The sequence below is a fragment of the Scophthalmus maximus genome, chromosome 11 (assembly GCF_022379125.1).
Source record: "Scophthalmus maximus strain ysfricsl-2021 chromosome 11, ASM2237912v1, whole genome shotgun sequence".
NCBI classification, from domain to species: Eukaryota; Metazoa; Chordata; class Actinopteri; order Pleuronectiformes; family Scophthalmidae; genus Scophthalmus; species Scophthalmus maximus.
Window position 1 is genome coordinate 3,158,124 of NC_061525.1, and position 13,611 is coordinate 3,171,734.

The window sequence follows — 13,611 nt, forward strand, 5'->3', positions numbered from 1 at the left end:
TGCAGTCTACCAAAATATGTATCCCACCTCCATAATGCACAGTCTCTGCCCTACCATCAAGTCCTTCATTGTGTATATACTTCAGATCATACTTAATAACCTCAGTGAGTATTAACACATTTCCTCTTTCTTAGCAAAAGTTATAAGGGGATACACATTATTTCAGACTGCATTTTCTTCTTTTTTTTACAAAATGTGTGGTTTGCCAAATGTAGCAGTACAAACAATATTTCATAACAAAACTTCAAGGTGACATTTGAGATAGATCCGTGGAATTTTTTTATCAAGGAAACAGTTCTGCCTACTCCGGGAAGTAAACAGTGATGACTGGAATAAAACACAGTGACGGTGAGCTCACAGTCAGCTAAGTCTGCTGTACAACAGTCCTGATGATGATGAAGCCTGCTCTCCACTCTGCAGCCCTGCTTTTGCTGCTGCTGCTCCCTGGGACTCTGACTCAAGGTAGGTGTCAGAATATTTTCAAAAATTTAATTTCAAATGATTTTTTTAAGATTGGATATCAAAAAATGTACAGTTTCAACTGCTGTTTTTGTCGTATATCAGATCCAGTTCCCATTGATGTGGTGGTGGAGAACAGCTTATCAGGCAATAAACCGTTGACCTACACCACTCATGTGGCATACAGAGGGATCCTAATAGGTGCACTGAAGAGACTCATGGACTCCAATGAGAACTTTAAGTAAGGTCACAACATCCATTGTCACCTGAGAGTGATTCTACAACTTGAAACCAGTTAATATACCCTGCTCTGTTGTGTAGGATTAGATGTAAATCTCCCTTATAGCACACCTGAGAGGGAGATACTGATATTGACCCTGCAGTTTGGTCCAGTGACTGGCGGCGACCTTTGGGTTATCAAGAGGAAGATCCCTTTATTCGGTGTTTCGCTGACAGACCCACAACACCTCAAGAATGCTCAGCAGTGAATCCCAGCATCCTGGGCTCGCCCCTTGGATGCTGTTCACTCCTTTGAGGGTCCTGGTGAAGTATTTCCACTTCATCCAGAGCCACGGACTGCTCTTTTCAACAGCTGTAGAGAGATCTTTGACCACTTGTCAGTTTGTCTTCCCTTGCAATTCCATCTCCTACCTCAACTGTTCAGACCTTTGTTGTCCAGCCACATTACTGCGCGTGTCACTGCAGTTAGGCTGCAGGTAGGCTAGGGCTGTCTTGGAGATTTTCCTTTTCTCCACTCCTTCCCATCTCATACATTGTCTATGATGTACTGGTCCCAAGGCCAAGACTGCGCCTGCCATACTGCACCCAGCCCTCAATGTATCTTTGCTTTGGTGCAGCCTTTATCTACTTGGTTGCTGCAGCAGGTGTCTATTTCATCGCACTTCTGTGTTCCAAGAACCCTTTTATCTGGATGAGAATTGACAATATCAGTTGAACTTGATAAAAGCATGTTTGCCTAACTTATGCCACATTTGAAGAAAAGGACAGTCAGAATCAGATGCATCTGTAGCTTTTCATAATGAGCTTATGGCTATTTTTCAAAGAAACTTACTTTGTGGGTGTAAATTGTTCTTCTGTTTGGTCCTGCAGGTTTACCTACACAGAGGATCCAAACTATGGCCCATACCTGAAGAGTGTGAATGGTTTGGCCGGAAGTGATAAAGACCGAACATACTGGGAATTATTGGTCAAGACTCCGGATGGCAAAATCACAAGACCTAATGTTGGTGAGTCAACTAGGAAAATAGCTATCGATCAGTCTTTTCATTTCATCGTAAATCAGATTATAATACACAAAATGGATCTTGTTTGTAGGCATCGGATGTTACATTCCCAGCAAAAATGAGAAAATCATTCTGAAATTTTCAAAGTGGTGAATATCATGCAAATGATGTGCTTCAACATGGGATCAGAGAGCCAGCGTTGGAATCGTCTTTGTATCAGACAACGTGTATCTGTGTTTAATGCTGAGTGACATTAAAATCTGAATAAACAATCCTTCATCCATCATCTGAATAAATGTGTTGATCTTAATGGACTCCAATGGATTAATAAATAAATAAATGAATGAATGAATGAATAAATAAATAAATAAATGAATTGTTGTCAACTTTAGTGACAAGGAGACACCTGACAAGTTGATAGGTAAGCTGATTAGTCTTGACTTTATCCTGTTTATTATGTTTCAGAGGTGTGCCTAATGTGACAGAAGGTCAAACAACTGTTGCTGTGCAAGCTTCAAAGTGACAGAATTGATAACACTTCACTGAACAAATCTAGCATATGTTGATAAAACACTTAATTTTCAGAGGTCAGGTTTTTTTTTTAGCTAATTTTGTAACCTTTGCTTCGACATGTCATTTAATCAAACAGTTTTGATACTGTAGGCAAAAATGCCTCTCAAAGTATTTCTTTTTTTTTAACCGGGCAGTAAGCGATTCTACAGCAAAACACATTTTGTAAAAAACAAATATTTCTCACTGTCCGCTGGCTGTTGGTTCTGTGTGCGTGCAAGAAAGAATTCAGTGTTTTCGGCTCAGCCCAGGCTCTGTAAATCAAAAACAAAACAAATGGTGCAGGCTGCACCAACAACACTGCGAGTGCAGTTTGTAAACATCACTCGCCGACGTGCTAGCGGGCAGTGCTGCAACTCCGTGGCTTTGTCCTAGTGGTTTGCGCGTTGGTCTCCCACACACGGGTACGTGGCCCAGCCAGAGCAGGACTTTCACAACAACAAGAAATCATGCATATCTAGGTAGTTGACATTAAACAATTTTATCATTGATGTTTATTATTCTGAACTGATATTGTCAATTCATTTTTCACCTTTATCTTAGGAAAGATAATAAAAGTTGTAAAGCAAATACAGGTGATGATCAAATTCAACCTTTCACATGATTTAAAATTTGTCACATTAAAGGTAGAGTAGGCGATTTCTGTGAGAAGTATTTTCTGTCATATTACTTGAAACTCTTGTAACATACCAATAGCGATGAATAAATTGAATGTTATGACATTGAAACGAAAAAAAACACTCATCTGTGGTCGTGGCAGGACTGTAAAAACCACGTCCATTCAGAAAGAAAACATTTGGATGAACCTGCTTTCTTCCTGCTTGCGCACACTCTGCTCGGGCGCGTGACCAGTCTCCTACAAGGCAAACAAACGAAGCAGAGGCTATATTGTGCCAATGTACGTACCCCAGATAGGAAATGTGTCCCTGGCCGCGGGAGCGCACATGCATTCAGTGAAGGTGGAGCTAAACTACTATGCTTTGATTTCACCTAAGTAAATGAAAAATAGCAACATATGGATTGTTTAACTCATCGTTTCAGTATTTTATTTTTATCAACGAGGTTTTGCAAAGTAACACGTGACTCATCTATCAAAATAAATGCTTTTAATCGTCTGTACGTGTTATTGAATTTTGTATTATTCATTGCACTGAATTGTACACTGAGAAACCAAGGCAATTATATATTTTTCCTGTAATAAAGTAGTCATGCTATTTTACTGTTTGGAAGCTAGATCCAAACACGCTGAAATTCAACCTTTTGTAAGGAATTTGTTCATTCTAATACCGTACTATACGTTAAAATCAAGATCACTGTAATCATTTCAACACACTGCTCGCCTCAATTACATCTAGTTGACTCGAAATGTACATTCAACTGAATGCAGCATATTGTCAACAATATTTGGTTCCTGTGATCCACTTTTTCATTCCAAATAATAGCCTACCTTTGGATATTGTTGTAAATTTTTCTGAATTTCCCCCTCCTTAAAGGGTAAATAATTATAAACCAAAAAATTATAATCATCATGATGACAGTGTATTGCATTTATATAGCGCTTTTCATAACACAAAGCTATGAAGCTACTTGTCCTGCAGGCTGGACATGCAGTCTACGAAAATATGTATCCCACCTCCATAAGCAGTCTCTGCCCTACCATCAAGTGCTTCATTGTGTTTACACTTCAGATCATACTTAATAACCTCAGTGAGTATGAACAAGTTTCCTCTTTCCTAGCAAACAAACTACACTTACTACAAGTATCACTATCGCTAATAGGATAACATCTTGACAAATGTCCATGTTCATTGTGTGTATTACAAAATGTAGCAGTGCAAACAATATTTCATAACATAAATTCAAGGTGATAATTGAGATGGCTCTGTGGAAATTTTTTATCAAGGTTCTGCCCACTCCGGTAAGTAAACAGTGATGACTGGAATAAAACACAGTGACGGTGGGTTCACTGTCAGTTAAGTCTGCTGTACAACAGTCCTGATGATGATGAATCCTGCTCTCCACTCTGCAGCCCTGCTGTTGCTGCTGATGCTCCCTGGGACTCTGACTCAAGGTAGGTTTCATAATATTTTTTAAATTTAATTTCAAATGATTTTTTTAGGATTGGATATCAAAAAATGTACCGTTTCAACTGCTGTTTTTGTCGTCTATCAGATCCAGTTCCCATTGATGTGGTGGTGGTCAACTCACAACATTCTACCCCGTTGACCTACCCCACTCATGTGGCAAACAGAGGGATCCTAATAAGTGCACTGAAGAGACTCATGGACTCCGATGAGAACTTTAAGTAAGGTCACAACATCCATTGTCACCTGAGAGTGATTCTACAACTTGAAACCAGTTAATATACCCTGCTCTGTTGTGTAGGATTAGATGTAAATCTCCCTTATAGCACACCTGAGAGGGAGATACTGATATTGACCCTGCAGTTTGGTCCAGTGACTGGCGGCGACCTTTGGGTTATCAAGAGGAAGATCCCTTTATTCGGTGTTTCGCTGACAGACCCACAACACCTCAAGAATGCTCAGCAGTGAATCCCAGCATCCTGGGCTCGCCCCTTGGATGCTGTTCACTCCTTTGAGGGTCCTGGTGAAGTATTTCCACTTCATCCAGAGCCACGGACTGCTCTTTTCAACAGCTGTAGAGAGATCTTTGACCACTTGTCAGTTTGTCTTCCCTTGCAATTCCATCTCCTACCTCAGCTGTTCAGACCTTTGTTGTCCAGCCACATTACTGCGCGTGTCACTGCAGTTAGGTTGCAGGTAGGCTAGGGCTGTCTTGGAGATTTTCCTTTTCTCCACTCCTTCCCATCTCATACATTGTCTATGATGTACTGGTCCCAAGGCCAAGACTGCGCCTGCCATACTGCACCCAGCCCTCAATGTATCTTTGCTTTGGTGCAGCCTTTATCTACTTGGTTGCTGCAGCAGGTGTCTATTTCATCGCACTTCTGTGTTCCAAGAACCCTTTTATCTGGATGAGAATTGACAATATCAGTTGAACTTGATAAAAGCATGTTTGCCTAACTTATGCCACATTTGAAGAAAAGGACAGTCAGAATCAGATGCATCTGTAGCTTTTCATAATGAGCTTATGGCTATTTTTCAAAGAAACTTACTTTGTGGGTGTAAATTGTTCTTCTGTTTGGTCCTGCAGGTTTACCTACACAGAGGATCCAAACTATGGCCCATACCTGAAGAGTGTGAATGGTTTGGCCGGAAGTGATAAAGACCGAACATACTGGGAATTATTTGTCAAGACTCCGGATGGCAAAATCATAAGACCTAATGTTGGTGAGTCAACTAGGAAAATAGCTATCGATCAATCTTTTCATTTCATCGTAAATCAGATTATAATACACAAAATGGATCTTGTTTGTAGGCATCGGATGTTACATTCCCAGCAAAAATGAGAAAATCATTCTGAAATTTTCAAAGTGGTGAATATCATGCAAATGATGTGCTTCAACATGGGATCAGAGAGCCAGCGTTGGAATCGTCTTTGTATCAGACAACGTGTATCTGTGTTTAATGCTGAGTGACATTAAAATCTGAATAAACAATCCTTCATCCATCATCTGAATAAATGTGTTGATCTTAATGGACTCCAATGGATTAATAAATAAATAAATGAATGAATGAATAAATAAATAAATAAATAAATGAATTGTTGTCAACTTTAGTGACAAGGAGACACCTGACAAGTTGATAGGTAAGCTGATTAGTCTTGACTTTATCCTGTTTATTATGTTTCAGAGGTGTGCCTAATGTGACAGAAGGTCAAACAACTGTTGCTGTGCAAGCTTCAAAGTGACAGAATTGATAACACTTCACTGAACAAATCTAGCATATGTTGATAAAACACTTAATTTTCAGAGGTCAGGTTTTTTTTTAGCTAATTTTGTAACCTTTGCTTCGACATGTCATTTAATCAAACAGTTTTGATACTGTAGGCAAAAATGCCTCTCAAAGTATTTTTTTTTTTTTTAACCGGGCAGTTAGCGATTCTACAGCAAAACACATTTTGTAAAAAACAAATATTTCTCACTGTCCGCTGGCTGTTGGTTCTGTGTGCGTGCAAGAAAGAATTCAGTGTTTTCGGCTCAGCCCAGGCTCTGTAAATCAAAAACAAAACAAATGGTGCAGGCTGCACCAACAACACTGCGAGTGCAGTTTGTAAACATCACTCGCCGACGTGCTAGCGGGCAGTGCTGCAACTCCGTGGCTTTGGCCTAGTGGTTTGCGCGTTGGTCTCCCACACACGGGTACGTGGCCCAGCCAGAGCAGGACTTTCACAACAACAAGAAATCATGCATATCTAGGTAGTTGACATTAAACAATTTTATCATTGATGTTTATTATTCTGAACTGATATTGTCAATTCATTTTTCACCTTTATCTTAGGAAAGATAATAAAAGTTGTAAAGCAAATACAGGTGATGATCAAATTCAACCTTTCACATGATTTAAAATTTGTCACATTAAAGGTAGAGTAGGCGATTTCTGTGAGAAGTATTTTCTGTCATATTACTTGAAACTCTTGTAACATACCAATAGCGATGAATAAATTGAATGTTATGACATTGAAACGAAAAAAAACACTCATCTGTGGTCGTGGCAGGACTGTAAAAACCACGTCCATTCAGAAAGAAAACATTTGGATGAACCTGCTTTCTTCCTGCTTGCGCACACTCTGCTCGGGCGCGTGACCAGTCTCCTACAAGGCAAACAAACGAAGCAGAGGCTATATTGTGCCAATGTACGTACCCCAGATAGGAAATGTGTCCCTGGCCGCGGGAGCGCACATGCATTCAGCGAAGGTGGAGCTAAACTACTATGCTTTGATTTCACCTAAGTAAATGAAAAATAGCAACATATGGATTGTTTAACTCATCGTTTCAGTATTTTATTTTTATCAACGAGGTTTTGCAAAGTAACACATGACTCATCTATCAAAATAAATGCTTTTAATCGTCTGTACGTGTTATTGAATTTTGTATTATTCATTGCACTGAATTGTACACTGAGAAACCAAGGCAATTATATATTTTTCCTGTAATAAAGTAGTCATGCTATTTTACTGTTTGGAAGCTAGATCCAAACACGCTGAAATTCAACCTTTTGTAAGGAATTTGTTCATTCTAATACCGTACTATACGTTAAAATCAAGATCACTGTAATCATTTCAACACACTGCTCGCCTCAATTACATCTAGTTGACTCGAAATGTACATTCAACTGAATGCAGCATATTGTCAACAATATTTGGTTCCTGTGATCCACTTTTTCATTCCAAATAATAGCCTACCTTTGGATATTGTTGTAAATTATTCTGAATTTCCCCCTCCTTAAAGGGTAAATAATTATAAACCAAAAAATTATAATCATCATGATGACAGTGTATTGCATTTATATAGCGCTTTTCATAACACAAAGCTATGAAGCTACTTGTCCTGCAGGCTGGACATGCAGTCTACGAAAATATGTATCCCACCTCCATAAGCAGTCTCTGCCCTACCATCAAGTGCTTCATTGTGTTTACACTTCAGATCATACTTAATAACCTCAGTGAGTATGAACAAGTTTCCTCTTTCCTAGCAAACAAACTACACTTACTACAAGTATCACTATCGCTAATAGGATAACATCTTGACAAATGTCCATGTTCATTGTGTGTATTACAAAATGTAGCAGTGCAAACAATATTTCATAACTTAAATTCAAGGTGATAATTGAGATGGCTCTGTGGAAATTTTTTATCAAGGTTCTGCCCACTCCGGTAAGTAAACAGTGATGACTGGAATAAAACACAGTGACGTTGGGTTCGCTGTCAGTTAAGTCTGCTGTACAACAGTCCTGATGATGATGAATCCTGCTCTCCACTCTGCAGCCCTGCTGTTGCTGCTGCTGCTCCCTGGGACTCTGACTCAAGGTAGGTTTCATAATATTTTTTAAATTTAATTTCAAATGATTTTTTTAGGATTGGGTATCAAAAAATGTACCGTTTCAACTGCTGTTTTTGTCGTCTATCAGATCCAGTTCCCATTGATGTGGTGGTGGTCAACTCACAACATTCTACCCCGTTGACCTACCCCACTCATGTGGCACACAGAGGGATCCTAATAAGTGCACTGAAGAGACTCATGGACTCCAATGAGAACTTTAAGTAAGGTCACAACATCCATTGTCACCTGAGAGTGATTCTACAACTTGAAACCAGTTAATATACCCTGCTCTGTTGTGTAGGATTAGATGTAAATCTCCCTTATAGCACACCTGAGAGGGAGATACTGATATTGACCCTGCAGTTTGGTCCAGTAACCTTTGGGTTATCAAGAGGAAGATCCCTTTATTCGGTGTTTCGCTGACAGACCCACAACACCTCAAGAATGCTCAGCAGTGAATCCCAGCATCCTGGGCTCGCCCCTTGGATGCTGTTCACTCCTTTGAGGGTCCTGGTGAAGTATTTCCACTTCATCCAGAGCCACGGACTGCTCTTTTCAACAGCTGTAGAGAGATCTTTGACCACTTGTCAGTTTGTCTTCCCTTGCAATTCCATCTCCTACCTCAGCTGTTCAGACCTTTGTTGTCCAGCCACATTACTGCGCGTGTCACTGCAGTTAGGTTGCAGGTAGGCTAGGGCTGTCTTGGAGATTTTCCTTTTCTCCACTCCTTCCCATCTCATACATTGTCTATGATGTACTGGTCCCAAGGCCAAGACTGCGCCTGCCATACTGCACCCAGCCCTCAATGTATCTTTGCTTTGGTGCAGCCTTTATCTACTTGGTTGCTGCAGCAGGTGTCTATTTCATCGCACTTCTGTGTTCCAAGAACCCTTTTATCTGGATGAGAATTGACAATATCAGTTGAACTTGATAAAAGCATGTTTGCCTAACTTATGCCACATTTGAAGAAAAGGACAGTCAGAATCAGATGCATCTGTAGCTTTTCATAATGAGCTTATGGCTATTTTTCAAAGAAACTTACTTTGTGGGTGTAAATTGTTCTTCTGTTTTGTCCTGCAGGTTTACCTACACAGAGGATCCAAACTATGGCCCATACCTGAAGAGTGTGAATGGTTTGGCCGGAAGTGATAAAGACCGAACATACTGGGAATTATTGGTCAAGACTCCGGATGGCAAAATCATAAGACCTAATGTTGGTGAGTCAACTAGGAAAATAGCTATCGATCAATCTTTTCATTTCATCGTAAATCAGATTATAATACACAAAATGGATCTTGTTTGTAGGCATCGGATGTTACATTCCCAGCAAAAATGAGAAAATCATTCTGAAATTTTCAAAGTGGTGAATATCATGCAAATGATGTGCTTCAACATGGGATCAGAGAGCCAGCGTTGGAATCGTCTTTGTATCAGACAACGTGTATCTGTGTTTAATGCTGAGTGACATTAAAATCTGAATAAACAATCCTTCATCCATCATCTGAATAAATGTGTTGATCTTAATGGACTCCAATGGATTAATAAATAAATAAATGAATGAATGAATGAATAAATAAATAAATAAATGAATTGTTGTCAACTTTAGTGACAAGGAGACACCTGACAAGTTGATAGGTAAGCTGATTAGTCTTGACTTTATCCTGTTTATTATGTTTCAGAGGTGTGCCTAATGTGACAGAAGGTCAAACAACTGTTGCTGTGCAAGCTTCAAAGTGACAGAATTGATAACACTTCACTGAACAAATCTAGCATATGTTGATAAAACACTTAATTTTCAGAGGTCAGGTTTTTTTTTTAGCTAATTTTGTAACCTTTGCTTCGACATGTAATTAAATCAAACAGTTTTGATACTGTAGGCAAAAATGCCTCTCAAAGTATTTCTTTTTTTTTTAACAGGGCAGTAAGCGATTCTACAGCAAAACACATTTTGTAAAAAACAAATATTTCTCACTGTCCGCTGGCTGTTGGTTCTGTGTGCGTGCAAGAAAGAATTCAGTGTTTTCGGCTCAGCCCAGGCTCTGTAAATCAAAAACAAAACAAATGGTGCAGGCTGCACCAACAACACTGCGAGTGCAGTTTGTAAACATCACTCGTCGACGTGCTAGCGGGCAGTGCTGCAACTCCGTGGCTTTGGCCTAGTGGTTTGCGCGTTGGTCTCCCACACCCGGGTACGTGGCCCAGCCAGGGCAGGACTTCCACAACAACAACAAAGAGAGACAGACTTTCTCCAAAATTGCTAACTGCCCCTTTAAATGTTTGCTCTGCAAACTCAGGACTAAAAACATATTTTTCTCTTTTCTCACAAGCTTTTGCTTTTAATTAGGTACCCCTTCATTTTAGTATTTGTTTATTTATTCATAAATAAACAGAGCAATGCATTTTCATACGGGATGAAAATGCATATTGCATATTATTACTAATATTTTAGTTATCTCTGACTCAAGAGCTACAGGATCCAAATCCGACATGACTCATCTATTATGATTAAGATAATTTATTTTAGAAAACATTGCATGAAAATTTGAAAAAAAAAAAGGTTAACTTCAGTGTAGTTTACTTTTTAAAGGGGCAGTAAGCGATTTTGGAGAAAGCTTTTTTCTCTTTTTTTTGTTGTTGTGATTTTACTGCTCTGCTCCGCAGCCTTTTTCCATTAACAGAGCGTGGACTTTTCCTGCTGCATACACAAAAGCATCAGCTAACGGACAGTGAAGAAATATTTGCAGATTTTTACAAAACTTGTATTGCTTTAGAATAGCTTACTGCCCCTTTAAATCAAGACCACTTTTAAAAGCTTAGCGGTCATTTTATAATTGCACTCAGATGCTGAGGATTCAATTCACAAAACCACACTGTGGCAGGAGTAAGCTGCATGAATGTCTGGTCGCAGATGCAATGCAGTGTGCATACTGCAAAAAGTAAAGAAGTATACTTTTAATGCTTGGATTTATGTATCTCGGTTAACGTTAAGCATCTTCATTTACAACTCCACAGAGCATATAACATACAGACATATGGTAAAGAACTTGCGCACAGATTTATTTAAAGGATACTCCTGATTGTATTACTGTGACACTAAAGAGATTACCAACCCACCCATGGACTGTGGCATTGCAGCCAAGCCATGGTAGCATTGTAAAGACCGAAATGATCTGATGATGATGATGATTTAGTCGTCTCAGATCCGATACCTTCTCCTTATTTCCTTTACCAGATCAGCAAACAGTCGAAATCATTCTTCTTTAAGCCTGGTCCTGCTCCAAAAACTTTGATACCTCTCCCCAACACGCCACACTGAAACAACCACTCATCACAATGCCCAGAGATAAAATGGGGCTTTATGTTCTGCTCAATTAGGACACTAATTATAATAATGAACAACAAACAGGCGACACATAGCACAAGTAGAATGTTTATTAACAGCAATAGAAGGGGAAGCAAATGGCAAAAGCAGGCGTTTTGATAACTTCACTCACACACATCAGGGAGATCCACTTCCAACAACACCCAGTCAACTATGTCACACATAACTCTGCTAACAACACAAATGAAACTGGAGGAGGGGCCACAAGCTATTTTAAATACCAACACAATCGGACCAGCTTTTCTCAAAGTTTGCCTGTTTGCCAAATGTGTGCTGGGCAGGTAGTGCACTGTATAGAGGTAATTGATACTGTAAGAGTTTTTTCTCTGAAACACATGATACTGATGGTCTGCCAGGCCAGTGCTACAGCCATCTCATCTCTGTGCACTTTATTGGCCTTTGGTTGCCCTTTTCCCAGCTAGATGCAATCTTTCCTATGTCACAAACCCAGACTTCCACTAATGCAGGCGTTCACATTTTATCATGCGGATGGTTCTCCACAAGAGGGAGTCATTTGGCAACAATACTATTCACTTACCTTTTATGTTCTCGACATGGAGAATCAAATGGCAAGGATGTCTCTTTTGAACCTAGGCTAAGTTTAATGCATTTAGGTCCAGGTGATCGGGGAAAGTTCAATGTGAGCCCCGCCAAAATACCATTTTAAGATTCAGTAGTAAATTTTATTTTACAGTACCTCTGTGGTTCATCAACAAAAGATACTTCCATGCACATCCTACACAACAAGGAGCACCAACCTGTGATGGGCCGTTTGTCCATACCTTCTGCTATGACCCATTGGACTGTCTCCTGAAATAGAGCCTCAATGGCGACACGCCTACAGGCCTTTGTTACCATGGTATCAATGTTAAACATGTAGTTAAGCTGATGGAACGGTCACAGCTTGGTTGGGTTTAAGCACCAAGAAACGCTTGTTAGGTTTTGATTTTCTGGGATTCAAAACCAATATTTCCGTATCGGATTACTAAACTTTCATTGCCGTGGCTAAAATGATAATAACGTTGTTAAGGATGAGGAACAGTCGTGGATAAAAGAAACGCCACAGACTTATGGGTTTCACAAGGGAAACTACTAATACAAACTTTGTCGCTCTTTACTCCTGTCACCTGACTCTCTCCTTTGGCTCTATAATAATTACTCTGACCACTAGTTGTCGTAACAAGCAGCTGCACAGACATTCAGGGTCACTTTTAACAAAGGAACAGTCTCAAGAACAGGCACTAACCCTAACCCCATACTCCTAACCCTACAATAGATAAAGTACTCTAAGGATTAATTTCTGTACATTGGATTTCTAATTCACAACACCCATGTCCACTTTGACGTCCAATTCAAAATCTTCAAATCTTATTAGCAATTAAAAAGAAGTGCCATGAAGACTTTTTTTTTTACTTCTTACTCACACCCACAACACAGCAGAGAAAACCAGTTTACTTTTCTGTTGTTTTTTCCCTTCTCCCATACATTAGTTCTATGGGGCTTGTGTACAGTAAGATGAGGTGTTATCCAGCTGTAACTACAGTATGTACAAGAAAGTTAAAGTGTGGCAGTTTTTAGTCGAACTGTGTACATTTATGATCATAGTCAAGAGATAGAAATGGAGGCTAAAGCTCTACACTGTGTGGCTCATGTGTGTTTATTTCACATGCACTGATCCGCCAGTCAAGTAAGTTAACAAACCAATAAGTGAACTTTGCTCAGGACTGGGTCTCCTCACATCCAGTTTATTGGAGTAATAGAAAACAATCAGTAGGAACTTCCGCTGTAACGGTAAAAAAGATCCAAAGCAATTATTGGAGAGCGCTGAATCATTGCAATCTAACGGCGTTCTGTTCAAGCTTTCAGACTAATTCATGATTGATCACTAATTATCTGTGACAGGGCCTCTGGAGACAACACAGGCCCCTTCCGGGTTTTCACTGCGTGGAAGCAGCTATAATTTCAAAGTGTCGACTATCTGCTTGTTTAGACTG

At 39.6% G+C, this 13,611-nt stretch overlaps 1 protein-coding gene across 5 annotated transcripts; it reads left to right on the plus strand.

The window, feature by feature from the left end:
- The first annotated feature begins 288 nt into the window (after nucleotides 1–288).
- LOC118299694 (transcobalamin-1) lies at nucleotides 289–9,735 on the plus strand. Of its 5 annotated transcripts, none has more exons than XM_047335822.1 (7): nucleotides 309–462; nucleotides 4,446–4,578; nucleotides 5,448–5,536; nucleotides 8,122–8,222; nucleotides 8,324–8,456; nucleotides 9,316–9,452; nucleotides 9,541–9,735. In XM_047335822.1, exons 4-7 carry the CDS (start codon nucleotides 8,150–8,152, stop codon nucleotides 9,600–9,602), a joined length of 405 nt encoding a protein of 134 aa, XP_047191778.1. In that variant the 5' UTR covers nucleotides 309–462; nucleotides 4,446–4,578; nucleotides 5,448–5,536; nucleotides 8,122–8,149; the 3' UTR covers nucleotides 9,603–9,735. The 5 variants fall into 5 exon arrangements, with proteins under 5 accessions (XP_047191780.1, XP_035479526.1, XP_047191778.1 ...); XM_047335823.1 differs by lacking the exon at nucleotides 309–462 and adding an exon at nucleotides 4,236–4,344; XM_047335824.1 differs by lacking the exons at nucleotides 8,122–8,222; nucleotides 8,324–8,456; nucleotides 9,316–9,452; nucleotides 9,541–9,735 and adding an exon at nucleotides 5,673–5,867 and having other exon boundaries at nucleotides 289–462; nucleotides 5,448–5,584.
- Nucleotides 9,736–13,611: the final 3,876 nt, after the last annotated feature.